Source organism: Varroa destructor, unplaced genomic scaffold (assembly GCF_002443255.2).
Source record: "Varroa destructor unplaced genomic scaffold, Vdes_3.0 BEIS01000004.1, whole genome shotgun sequence".
NCBI classification, from domain to species: domain Eukaryota; kingdom Metazoa; phylum Arthropoda; class Arachnida; order Mesostigmata; family Varroidae; genus Varroa; species Varroa destructor.
The window spans coordinates 443276-457911 of NW_019211457.1; the positions used below are offsets into that span (position 1 = coordinate 443276).

Here is a 14636-nt window from a genome sequence, read left to right on the forward strand (position 1 = left end):
GCTTGTGACGCTGGTGAGATGGGTGTCGGGCCAATTTCGTTCCATTCAAGATTCGTATAAAGTTGATTTATTATATCTATCGCTGTCCTTGTTATAAATATAGTTATTCACCAATTTTGAAATAACAGAAAATGTTATGTTATTACAATAAGGACAACGCTTCACGTCCTATAAACTTTGCTAGTCATCTAAACTCACATTTAAACTAAAGTATATTTATATAGAGTAGAAAAATTTAAATGTAGGCGAAATTATTTTTTCTAAAGTTATAGACTTTTGTAAATAAAAAAAAAAAAAAAAAAAAAAAGTTAATCACACTTGTATTAAGCATAATACCGCAACGAGCATTTATGCCCATTGAAATAAAATTCCTCTTATTACGTTTAGTAAAACCCACAAAAATTCGTCCCAACGACTTTTATACTTGCATTATAGTTATCAACGAGACATTGATTTTTCGCATATTCCACAGATAGTTAAGTTTACATTCAAAATACGTGTACTTTTTTTTGTCTATTATTTATGCATTAATAGGTCTATGTTTTAATGTGAGTGCGAGCCAGCGAAAACTTTCTACTTTTGAGTTGAACACGTTCAACTTAGATCGTCACAACGAATGTAATGCGTCACGGTGGGCCACGCTGTACCAAAAGATCAACAGAAACGAAAGATCTATAGCGTACGAATATCGTAGATCACAAACATGTACATATATATATATATATATATCGCAGCTCAGCGTCTGAATGGCGAGCTGGCTATGGCACTGGTAGCTCCACCGGTTGCTTCTTCTGCCACTCGCGTTGTCCGATGACGGTGAAAGTAAAAGGATACTTTTTCAACAGAAACTGAAAAAGGTGAACAAAGAACCGACGAAGCGAAACGTAAAAGCGACAAAAACGTGTTTACTGCGAATCCGTCGTTGACGTGGTCGGTACTGCCATAGCCGTCGGAACAATCTAGAAAGGATGGGCATCAAACACCATGAGATAATTTCCATCCCTCTTAAACGATGCAGCCGCACGTGATGTAAGCATGAATTGGGAGGGCAAACAGTCCGCTGTAGTTATCGCTATAGGCGTGAGTTGCTAAGGGGCAACGGTGAGCTCTTAATGCCGGAGCAAATATGTCGCGAATCTATAGGAGTAGTCGGCACAATAAAATTATCACCGAATTCGCCACTCTGATAACTCCGCGAAAGAGAAGCGGATATGGTATAGAAGAACGGTGCGATTCGGAACGCTGCAGTGGCCAGATGTCTACAGATGGTGCTAAAAACAGCAAACAAACAGCGTATCAGAAGGGACATAACCCAACAAATTGCCCCTTGTTATTGTCGTGAGAGAGAGATGCAATGTCTTGTTTTTTTTTTTTTTTTTTTTTTTTTAATAACGTGTATGTATGTGTGCTCGATTAGTGCTGATCGCTGTGGTAAAGTTTAATGTTTTCAATGATTATGTCTAGGTAGGTATGAGCAGAATTTTCTGCCACTCCGTTAGTGACTGCAAGAAAGGAACCGGTTCTAAAATGTACTAGTATAAGTTCAAGATGAATACTTACTTCTATAGTATCGAAGTTTGCTTGCTCTGTTTGTGCAAAATTGATGAACGGTATATCTGTATGGGCAGTTTGCCTATCTCAAACCCTTCCTTCAAATACTATATATATATGTAGATATATAGGATTTGAGGTAAGTGAGTTTCCTGTGCTAGTTTCGAAAGTACGACAGTTTTCGCTATTGTACTTTCTGAAGCTAGCGTACTATGTTGTCAGTGCGTGCTCGTGCCTCTCTAATTTTTTAGTATTTTATTTTTCGATTGTACAACAAACCATTTCAGCTAGCCTTTATCGGTGGACAGATGGCAATGTTGCTTGCCAACAAATTAACATTCATATCATAACGTAACATCTTCAAATACGTTTGAAGTTGTCACTTGAAGCTATGAACCTTTAGATACTTGGATATTTTTACAAGCATAGATATTTATGGATATCATTAATTTTACCTATACCTAGCTACACGTGCATTTATTACCGGAGGCAGGAAAAGGCGGGCAGTACCGCAACTACCGGTTGAATATTTTCTTCCATGTCAAGCTGTTTTCTGTTATATTCTATATTAATTAATGAAAAATATTAGAAATAATAACAAAGGATGACCATTTCACAACTGTTCAATAGACCATAAAAGAACCCTGTGAACGTCTTTATCTCACCCTTCGGACGACGGCAGTTACATACGAGCTACTGTGATAAATAATACGTAACTATTGTGAAACTGTAAGTCAAAATACCCATGTGGCAGCTCGAATACTGTAAAAAGCCCACTGTATGTGTATATATATATATATATATATATATATATATATATATATATATATATAATACTACAAGTATGTAAATGTAAAGGTAATGTGTTATATGTACAAGCACGTATATACAAAGGTCCCTGTACAAAATCCCTGATTAGATAATCAAGACTATACCTTCTTCCGAATAGTACGTTGATACCATGCTCCTTCACTGTTTGCTACCACACAGAGAAAAATTTTACAAAAATAGATAGAAAGAACAGTAATTTATTTTCAATCATTTATTTAGTTATCATCGCATCACTGAAACTAGGAGTTTTCACAAAATTCCTATTTTCCACTGACTCTCAGAAAATGACTAATGCTTTTATCATGCAGCTACCACTCACTTACAGAAATTGCTCAGAGAAATTCGCGCAGGCTGAATTCATGGAAAAATATAGCAAAGCGTAAAAAGGGTCGCTAGGAATAATTTTGAAAGTAATAAGGTTTAAAAAAAAAAACGAAAAAATATTACAAAATAAACAGATGTGGTCTATGCAAACAGAACAGCAATAATCGAAAATCTGAAGAAACGACGAGCAGGACATTTTGTTTCGTATTTTTTGACCTCGACGCAACGCTGCCGATGGTAAACTTAAACCGTTGAGTCGACTGTTACGATGTCGGAACGAACAAGGGCTTCAGATACTGAAATTTTGGAACTTTGACACGAAAAAATTTACGCTAGATCATCTCATAAATAGTGTCCCTTCACAGAATGGTCTGACAGCCGGAGATTCGATATTCTACTAGGATATGTTTAGGTAAGGACACGGTAAGGTACGCGTGTAAGTAGACATGTCTCTGTTGTTTAGCCTTGTTTTACGGTACGAAAATTTACACGAAACTAGCATCGATTTGGCATAGCGTAAATTCCACACTGAAGTTTTGAAAATAACTATGTAAAAATGTCATTTTATGGATAAAAATCGAATTTTACTTTCGCTAGATATATCCCACGTTTAGGCTATACCGGTACGACGTAACGAAGATACGTTCTATTCATATTTATAAAGACGCTCGTTTTATATCTAATCACACGTGGCAGTGTATATGTTGGCTCTAACTGCGTCGAACTCGATTGCTCACTTTCGTCTGCTTGTAGGCAGTCATGAAAAAATGGTGGAAGAAGCATTTTCTATTTCGGGCAATTAGATTCCTCTTGACTAATTCACAGAAATCAATGTGTAGCACTCGAGGATCAGGTCCACTAGATTCTGTACAATCGCCACGACCGTAACGACAACTGGCCCAACTAAAAATGGGTATGATACACTGTAAACATATATATATTAAAATCGACAGACACAGTTTTTGCGTTACGGAACGCTGAAGAAATGATGGACATCGTGACCAGTAAACAAGAATAGTTGTTTTCATAAAGCTCTCTATACGAAAGAGCCAAACGAAAGCATCACTATCAGAAATTGCAATTATTACCCCTCAGAATTGAACTTAAACACAACGTAGCTACATTATTCGCTTGCTCCACGGAAAGGCCCATGCTGAACTGGTTAAAGAAAAACGTTGACGTTAGGTTCGTGATACTAGCCAGCCCACCATTAACGTACGTCGGAAACAATTAAGATGTTGAAGTGACACCTATAGATTACCGATGCTTGAACAGTTAAACTTCGAGTAAGTGCACGGATTTTAATTAGTAATGCAAGGATAATCTGAACGGACCTAATAATCACGGTCGTATTGTCTTCGGTCATCCGGTCATCGTCCTAGTTTTTTTCACTAGTCAATTAAGGCAACTCGTTTATGTCGAATGTTCCAATTCCTCGAACAGATATATCTAGACCTTGCTGGGCTATCAGCGAGCATTGCCTATAATAAATGTCAGAAGTTTTCAATTCATTGCTATTGTGCTTAGTTCGACATTTTCTCGATACCGACAAAGATCGCCTGGTTTGCTACGAGTGCAGGGGTCCGATCTAGCATTAAAGGCCGGTATGATGTCAGCGCGGTCTGAGTGCGCGAAGAAAAGGGTAGATTCATTGTTGACCTAAGTTCGAAACACGATTCAAACATAATTCTTCGATTGGTCGCGTAGAAATACAGTGATTCGATCAGTCACATGTAGGTACTGGCTATGCGAAAACAAACAACGTTGCTGTAGGTGAGGTTGTATACGAAAGGCAATCATAATCGCATCTGAATATTCCATTGCATCTGCGTACCATACGGTGCAGCTAAACGCCGGACAGTCAAGAAGTCCGCTTTCTGACGCGTCCAGGCTGTCAGCCCCCAAAATGCCAGCGGTCGAGGAACGGAACTTCACTAAAGCAGCATTCGCCTTACTTACAAACGGTGCGTATCACTATGTATAGAGAGGCAAAATACGTTAATGGGTTCTATCTGCACGTTTCGGTCTACTGAAGTTTGCGTTCATGTGAAAGAGACTTTCGCAATTGTCGCGGTGCGTTATGCTTAGCACGAAGACGTCCTTTCCTTTTCACATTTTTCTTTAACAAGTATTGCGTTTACCCACGAGACCGAAGTTTAATACCCGGTACTGATACTTAGGTAAGCGTTGCTGACACAACCAGTTTCATAGCATGAAGCAAGGTGTGCCTACGTATAATTGCAGACCTAAATAAACTCACCCGACACCATTAGACGATCATAAGAGTCTACACGTCACACGTGCCCTACGTAAGATTCATAGGCAGATATGTTGTCATTGAGGAGACTTTTTTTTTGTCTATAGCAACATGAATGATGCAATTTTACCGCCTTTACTGATCTTGTATGCATGTTTCTGATAGAAGCTAGGGAGACACCAGAATCTCTTGCAGACGATCGAAGAAGGGCATGCGTAGAAAGAAGCTGAAGTCTTTTGCTTGACACGAAATTGGATCCTGTGGCTTTAGAGATCTTTTAGGCTTAGAGGCAATCGCCGTGATCTCTGTACTACCAACGAGTTCATGGCGGGTCTAAACAAAGCGATATAGATCGTTTTTTAGAAAAGGTTAGCGTTATTTCGTTTCGGTAAGACTCAAGTGTTTGGACATTGATATACCATTGTGAGTGGTTGTGTCAACTACTCGAGAAATCTGGGTTCAATAGTACGATGCGGCTGCAATAATTATCCGCGATAGAAAATGAACGCGGAGTTAATTTTTAAATTTATAAATTAAGCGAATTCTCTCAGGTATACATTGAAGTGGGAAATTAAACGAATGATATATTTTACCAGGTAGTTTTTGCGGTATCGTCGAACTATATAGTTCTGACTGTGAAAAAAAATTTTTGTAATTATACAACTAAGCAACCGTATCGGTGAAGCTAGCCGATCCAGAATACATTTGAAGTATTATTTATTTTATCGTATATGCAGTTAGTTAATAATTAATCTGTCAATATTGATTCCATGAAAAGGAGTTACGTAAGTTTTGCGAATCCTGAAAAGATCCATCCTGGCTACGTCCTATTTAGAATGACCTTATATATTAAAAAAATGAAACAAAAAACAACTTATCCTGGAATCGCACGATCTCACCTTTAACGAGAAACTATTTAGGGCCCGAAGCAGTACAACTTTCACGTCTGTAGGGTAACTAATTTGGCGAATATAAGTTTGTCGAAGCACAAAACTTCTGTTTTCTGTTTTGAGCTGTTGTTAGATACGGAACAAATTTTTTTTTCAAAAATCATGCGGATTAGGCTCCTCGTGTTTGGTATTCGATAGTATTGTGCGACATCCTTAAGAAGAACTACGTCATAAAGAAGTAGAACACAATGCTTCTAAGGAACTTATTATGACAACTCATAGAACTGTCAGCGGTTCCATATATATCTAAGAATAGATGTTGCTCTTTTTAGGTCTACGGGTCCGCTTTTTGGCTTCGTGCACCAAAACGCTTACGACGCAAAGGCCCGTTCTGTGCTTTTAATATCTGATGGTCTTCATACTTTCAATAATAAATAAGCGTGTAAAGTTTACAATGTGATTCTAAAGTAGGCTTCTAAACGAAGCGTTGGTTATATAGATATCATGGTATATTGATAATTGAGGTAAAATTCCGGTGACTTTCCGTCTAGCGTCTATTGCCAACCTGCCTGACTGTCCCTTGCCCCAGGCTGTTCCTGAAGATCATCTAATTAACATAAGCGGACCAATGTCTTGATTAAGAACTGTATTATTCCACTTCGTCTTGTGGATGACGCTCATTATAGTACGTAACGTGTACGTTTACTGCTTCAGTATAAACTTATCCCATTAGAAGATTGCCAATTCCATTGGATTGTCCAGTCAGTGACAGGAAAAAGACACTGAATTACTTACTATGTATTGTAAACAGGACTGCGTCTTACATGAATAGGAGAATCACTAGTTTACGTTACGTTTAATATGTATTTTTTAAACCATATGCTTTCAAAGGTGTTTTGTCTCTAGTATCTGAACCTCTTTCTGTAAAAAGCCATACTGGAAACTAGAAGCACAACTTTTCTAGGTTAAGTAAATTTTGAAAGGAAAAATATTTAATATAATATACTATTTATTTATAATCATTTAATATATATAATAGTAAGGGTTGATCCAATTGTAATTGTCCATTACAGATGCACCTGATAAAATCGTGGCCTGCAAGCAATTGCTACGAGTTATTTGCAAGCGCAATAAAGTCATCTCTTTACATAATGACCCGTTGACGCATTTTATCAACGAGCAAGTCTATTTAACGACATTGGAATTACTGAACAAGCTTGAGAATCAGGTTCTTTGTGTCTGGTATTTAGTTTCTGCTAACTTGTCCTGAATGAACTTGTGTGCAACACGTTGAATTTTTAAAAGGCCGGGAATCTCAAAGCTTCTCTCGGCAAACTAATGGGAGGGCCTGCTAAATGACACAAGGTTTACGACAAATACTGAATTCTCTCCTGTATCGTGTAAATTTCATATTCCTATTTCTAGTAATGCATCGTTTACCGTGTCTCTTTTCTTCTAATTTAGCTTATGTCACACAAGGATATATTCGACGACTGCGAAAATATCTGCCATTTGTTCACTATGCTGTTACCTGATAATGGTCCTGCGTGTGTGAGATTCAGCGCGTCTATCCATCAGATTACGATGGCAATAGCCGAACTCAGTAATCTGCTCGAGCGAAATGCCAAGGCCAGGGTTGTCAATTGGGCCGAAATTGGGCAGAGCTTCATAACACAGGCGAAAGAAGCTAACGCATTACAGTCGCATAATTCTTTTCGCAACTATATTCCATCAATAGCAGATTTCGATCTGATCAATTTAGTCGGTACGGGTACGATGAGCCAGGTGTATTCGGTGATTCATCGTCCGACAGGTCATCAGTTTGCCTTGAAGGTCACTCCCCGAACAAAGCTTCCAGTGTTTGAAAAAGCTGGTGCATTACAATCAACAGCCCCTCAGGATGTATCCGTGGCACCAAACCTGATTACGGAAGCAAGAGGCGTCGAATCCCCTGCGATGGCATTTATCGATCGTGTCGTCGGATCAATGACCCACGACCTCTTGGTTTGCCGGATACACGCCGTATGGGTCGCCCGGCCCAATCTCGATGTTGCTTTAATCGAATATATCGAGGACGACGTTGATGTCATGCAAGTGGTCGACTATTTGGGCTATATGGCAACTGAGGATGCAATGCTCGTCACCTTCCAAACACTATTAGGCATTGAGCATATGCATATTCGGGGATTTATTCATCGTGACGTTAAGCCATCGAATCTCCTCATTGACAAGAACGGTCGGGTTCGCTTGACTGATTTCGTCAATGCAAAAATATGCCGAGGCCATTTTCCCACAAAGAAGATACTTACAAGTTATTTCAGACGAACGGGTCAGGAGTTCAAGGATCACGAGACCGCCGGAACAGCTGCATACATGGCTCCAGAAGTGCTTCTGAAGAAAAGTTACGGAAGAGCATCCGACTGGTGGGCACTCGGGGTTACCATGTACAAACTCACCACTGGCAAGGTCCCTTTTCGCGGGGACGAAGCATCAGTAGTGAAGGAACGAATCATTAATGATGAACTGCGGTGGCCCAAAATAGAAGAAAATCCTCATTCGGCAACGCCAGAGGTCAAAGAGTTTGTCTACGATCTTCTTAAAAAGAATCCTATACATCGTCTAGGTACAAAGATGTACAGTGATCTTAAAGATCACCAGGCAATGGCTAAAGCAGCCGCAATGCTTCGTCGAGTACAGACAATAAAGGAAAGTGGTGAAGTGCGCGATGCGAGGACAAAGGTGATAGCTCACACTGTATTACATCCTACATTAAAATATATAGTACACTCTGGATTACTGGCACTAATTTCCACTATCGATTACACAATTTCACCATGCGTACGAGTTGATGCTCTACCCCATGTTTTTCCTTTGACTAATTTCTAGCAGCATCCGCTTATTCCTGGTTTACCTAAGCAGAAAGAACCGATAGGGCTGTTGGATCATTAGGTCTCGACACCACATCTGTTAACACGCTTTGTGAACCCTCGTAAATTTAAATCATGTCTCATCTCAACGTCTCGTGCATTATATATATATATCTGTTAGGAAACGTTTGCCCCATTTTATACTATGTTGTGATACCAGGCATGTTGTCGTTCTTCATACTTTGGCATACATAGGCAGAGTATGAAGTCGTTATAATTCAGCCGATTGACCTAATGCATACCTGTTTTCCTTGTTAGCTATACATAATCGCGCACAGCGAAATCAACCGTGTTGTGATCAAGAATATGGACCAAACCGTTAGTGCCATCATAGAAAACCGAGCACCGTTAGGTCAGTCAAATCTAAACTTCAACGATATACAAGATCTTCCACTTGATAAACACTATCGGCTTTTTACGTTCGCTCACCCGAAGTTCCGGAGATTCATCGATCGTCAATCCGGGACATTTCAAGGAAGTGACAAATACCTTACCGTGATAACACCGCCTGAACCCGACCTCGACTATACGGCGCGCGACGATGGTGAAACTCTTCTCGAAGCTACAAGACAAGAGACTGTAGCTCAACGAATGTCTCAAATTCAACTTTTGGACGTGTTCGTGAATTGGCCGCTAAGACAATGTATCTTTATGTCTAGAGAAATTAAGTTCGAGATCGCCAGAGGGGAGGGCCAGATCACCTATCCGGTCGTAATGAAAATTCGACATGAAAGCAAACAGGAGAATCCCACAGAAGTTATTTTCGGTGCGGTAAACTTCGGTTCAGTAATCGTTGTTAACTCGTTTGACATTGATGTACGCTAAATTCAGGTAAACGTGTATCATTTAACATAGTCAGTCAGACAGTCAGTCAGTCAGTCAGATAATGACTGCAACTTGGATCCTTCTCAGAACTGATACCGCGTCACTTTGCGATCGTGGTAAGCTGTACGGGTAATGTATGTGTCTCGAAAGCATCTTTTAAAACGAGTGTATGTATGTATGTACTACATCGAACTATTAGATCCACTCCTGGACTTCAAGGAAATGCGGGTTTACTTTCGGGACGCATGTTAGGTTCTAGCTGCCTTTACTCATTGTTACGGTGCACGCATTTACATATTGTATAACGAAGCCCGAATCGTGACCTTATGCTAAAGCATATTCAATGTTGAAATGCTTCGACTAGCTCATATGTTCATAACGGTATCTTCGTCTGTTCGTGCTACACAGCAACGAAAAAAATCCTAGCTGATCTAGAGTAAGGACCTAGGAGAATAAGTACATGTAGGAGATGATACTCAACCTAGCCTAAACGTGAACACCATGGGAAATCATTACATCTATTCAAGTTGCTTTGTTGAAGGTACATATACATATAATAACGCTTGAAAAGGCGTTAAGTTAAACGTTACGATAAAGCCATAATAGGTCGATTACTGTGACTTTGAGCTTCATAAAAACGATGGTGTTTCGAACTGTTTTAGGCGATATTGTCGTAACCATTGAAAACGTTCGGTTACACGCCCACGGAATGAGGGAACTATATAAAACGTTGGACGACCTGATTAAAAAGAAAGGAACGACACGATTCCACTGTCAGGTGTTTGCAAATAATATATTTCGCTTTGCGCATGCTCATTTCAACACAGCGCTGTCAATAGTGACGACGAAGGTGCCCGTCGAGTTGACCCTTACAGCAGTGAAGCCAATGAAAGGCTTCATGCGGACTCACGTATTGAAATTATGGAATCCAGACACGAAGGAATTTGTGCCGAATCATGTCATTATAAGTGTTTCGTCACAAATCACCGTAGCAACTGGAGAATCGATATTTTACGGAGATATTCTGGCGACGGTCAATGGTAAGGACACGGGAGTTATGTCTGTGGCCGAGGTGCAGCGTCAGTTAAGAAGTCGTATACCAATACACGTGTCTATTGTTCAGATTTCGGTTTTACGACGCAAAGATTTACATGAAGCCGGAATAGGCCACGAGAAATATCAGGAACTTAATCTCGAACGAATGTCAGTCAACATATGAGCCTGTCGAATTGTTTGTTGCTGACAATAGCATTTAGGAGACAGATTCGTCCACAAGGAACGTCAATGCTTTTATTATTTTGTGGTTGTTAAACGCATTTCCGTCTACGCGTGCGAAAGATAGTGTTTAGCATAATGTGAAACAGAACTTTCGTATTTTTTTTTTTATCTGTATATAGAAAAAAAAAAGGAAGGCAGTTGTAGAAATCTTCAATGGAAGCTTATAGCTCTTATATGGAACCTGTAGCTTATGTAGAAGGATTAAGTTCGATTTCATTTGTGAATGTTTTGATAAAACGATATGTTGTATTTATACAAATAACAAATGTTCATTCGTTAATCGCCAATGGATACGGACTTGTGCCAAACAATTAGTCCGTACTTTTTTCGAATGCGTCTTTTCTACGGGTTGAAACAGCTCATCCAGTGCTGTAGATTCGCTATCCAATGACCAGAACTTACTGCATATATATATATAGGCATTTTACTGGACAAACGCTAGTTTTAATTATTTACGTCACTGCAGCACGTAATGTGTGTTACTCACTACTAGTGAAATAAACCGAGAAAAAAACTAGTGAAATCTGTGCATAATGAGTGGAGTTACTGTATTATATATAGAAAAAAAAATTATCACATTAAAGCTTTGAAAAAAAAAAAAGAAGGTTTAGATACTTTCTTTTTATTTTGGAATAGATACTGTTCCATGGAATTACAAACGCACTCATCGTCATGGATCTCTAGCCTTGATTCATCGTCCACCTGTAGACCGCTACGCTTGGGCTTTTTTTTAGTAATTTTAAAGAAACTTACAATGCATATGTGATCGTACTGATAAATTATTTATAGGTCACGCTTCTCTGTACGACGTCACGACCCGATGTAAGTGAATGCGAGCTACCTTCTCCTTTGAGAACCACACGAGATAAAGCTTGTCGTTTTCATTTCGATGGCAGAGCGTTAGGTAGCCAGGCCCCTTTAATCCACCAATAGGTATCTAACTTAATTCAAGCAATGCTGCAGCATTGAGGACATTATCGGAACTGGCTAGTCAGATTACCCGGCAAACAAAGTATCATATTTTAACACTTGGATTGAAATGTTGTTTATAAACGACGTTATTCTTGAGCACTGTTACAGCAAACAAAAAAAAAAAGGCTAGGGTATTGTGTTACTAATATATAGCGCCCCTAATAGCATTTACTTTGCAATCGAAACTTTATTCATAAACTAGATTAACAGCGCAGAAGGCAACGAAGACGTATCAGTTACGTAACGTTAACACAATTTATAGCCAGCTATAGATTGGATAATCTAAGCAGTGAAAGTTCCAACTTACGATACGTAGCTTTTGTATTGCATACACCCAATGTGTTATTATCGACAAGGGAATCTGCGCAATATTTATTTAAGAAAACAGTACAAAAGATGCTTTACACATGATTAACGGGGATAGTTATGTATTATACGATAATTACGCCTATTGGCCCTCAGTGAAATGGGCTTACGTTATATTTAATTTAGATTCTTGCATAACTTATGTAATCTTTTTGCAAAAGATCATTTTGTTAGTGTTTGTCGATAATTATGAATAGCTTTTTCTAATTATTGTTGTTTCAATAGAGCGCTGCTTTCATATGATTCCTACAATAGTGACTTGTAAAACGATTTTTCGTGTATAAATTCATGTGTGTTTTCTGATATGAGGTTATGTAGGATAAGCGATTCGATTGGAAACCGAGGGGGGTAATGGCGGTGCGAGATGTAATAGCTATGATAGTAGTCTCTAGGTGCCCAGCTGTGGCCGATTCTCATGCTGTGGCTGTAAGTTGACAAACAGCGTCCTGGACCCCGCAAAGCTGAACTAGCATATCAACATAGAGAGGTGGCATCGTAAATTAACCATCCCGCTTTCTTTTTTATATTCAGCTCGTATCTGAACGTAAACACCGAAACAGGTGTTGTAATAATTACCGACGCCTAACAAATGCCGACCATTAGACGGATAGTTCCTTTACGTGTAAAATAGGTTAGCTTTTGAAAACTGTTAACAAAAACTCGCCACAACTAACTTTTTAGGCTGCCGGTTTCCAGGGCCAGAACAAGGTACCGCGTTGAGAGTAAATCGTGAAGAAAAGCCCCTTGAATGCTTCAATTTCACCGATTTTCTTTTGTCTACCCCATATAACGACACTTATTTATTATTATATTAAACGACTTCTTGCCTGTGCCATGTACTAGTCTCTCCAACAGATGAATATTTTATATATTTCACAATAAGCGGACACGTTGGCCTGGATAGCTAGCTTCTTGGCCTCACACCGTATGTGAAATAATGCAATTATATTCTACAAGATACACACAGCGGCCTTAAGATTATCCCGCGGTTTCCTTCTTCGAATCAGGCCTATATGGCCTTTATCCTCTGATGAATTGGAAGCGCCAATCCTACACAAACCTGTCAAACGCACACAATTTATTGGTAGACGATCGTGAGTCAACGGTTATTTTACTAGGGCACCAATGGTCAGGATGCTATATCGACAGCTGTTATGAAATTCGGGCCTGAAGTGACGTTGGCCTGTAGGACAATCCTGTTGAGAGGCCATCGCACCGAACAGGCGGATCACTTGCTGTCAGGTCTTCTAACAGAGTGCAGCCGAAAATAACCATGACGAAGCTAACTGCTATAACAGTCGCCATTGCGGTGGCCATCTTTATGCAGGTATGGCAATATTAATTTTGTAGTCATTGCCAGAGGTCGGTTTTGTAAAGCAAAGAGATAGAGTTGGCGTACATTCGTGGGTCGAAAAAGCTGAATTACTTCTACGCATGATACGATTGAGTAATGACTTATTATTGAGAGCTAAACGTTATTTACCTTAGGACTCATTGTTCCCTGTTTCCGCTCAGTCAGTTAGTGGACGTGCATCACCACAAACGCAATCTAACAGTCTATGGGATTTCATTTGCTACCGATGAACTGTTTGAAAGCCAAGTGATCGTCAAAAAAGCAATAAAAAAAAAAAAAAAACAGGGCTAAATAAATTGGCCAATTGGCAATAGGCCATATGCCGCTGTGCATTCTAACGTAAGGTAAGTACCAGGCCGATTCATTGCAGGCTAATGTACTGATGTTCAAAACCAAGCTAAAAAAAAAAAATAGCACATTAACAGTTTTATTCATTCAGGATAATACATGTTTATGTCATTGGCGTTTAGGTGGCAACGGTGGCAGCCCAAGAAGCGCGCGTGGCCCAGCAAAAGTCTCCTGTGTGATTCCCCCGACTAAGTTTATGACAACATGACCGAAAAATGAAGAGCAGTATTTCCTGGACTTTGTAGGTCCTAAACGGTTGTTATTAGCGTTTCTGCCGCGCATTTTCCGTAAATTTAATCAACGATCAAATTCAAAGTATGGATCTGAATGCTCCAAAATACATCCAATCTACATGCGTTTCGTGTCAATCGTAAGCAGTCAAATAAACATGCAGCATACCTTCTCTGAAAGGAGCGGTTCTTTTTGGCTGTTCATACCTTAGCTAGATCGTTGGAGAATTTCGTCTCAACAATCCTAAGTTGAGATGTCGCTGTAGCTAAGAAAATATATACGTCGATACATTCAATTATTTTAGAGGATTCTGTTTTTACCTAATTTCACGCGGCAGTTATAATCGAGCAAAGACGTAAAGTGTCATTTAATGCCCCTTGTTGCATTTGGTCGTCTTTACCCCTGTACGCGTTGTTGTAAATCTTGCTGTAAGAAATTGCTGAGATCATCACAATAAAATTAACACCATGACCTAAACAAAA

The 14636-nt window shown here is 39.4% G+C and overlaps 1 protein-coding gene and 1 long non-coding RNA gene across 2 annotated transcripts; both read left to right on the top strand.

The window, feature by feature from the left end:
- Positions 1 to 340: 340 nt before the first annotated feature.
- Positions 341 to 11417, top strand: LOC111249720 (uncharacterized). The gene is made up of 4 exons (XM_022803965.2): positions 341 to 4670; positions 6927 to 8592; positions 9039 to 9546; positions 10268 to 11417. Exons 2-4 carry the CDS (start codon positions 7321 to 7323, stop codon positions 10822 to 10824), a joined length of 2337 nt encoding a protein of 778 aa, XP_022659700.2. The 5' UTR covers positions 341 to 4670; positions 6927 to 7320; the 3' UTR covers positions 10825 to 11417.
- A 1630-nt stretch (positions 11418 to 13047) lies between these two features.
- On the top strand, positions 13048 to 14333 carry LOC111249407 (uncharacterized). The gene is made up of 2 exons (XR_002672898.2): positions 13048 to 13548; positions 14046 to 14333. It is a non-coding gene; the product is annotated as an uncharacterized LOC111249407 (long non-coding RNA).
- The last annotated feature ends 303 nt before the right edge of the window (positions 14334 to 14636 follow it).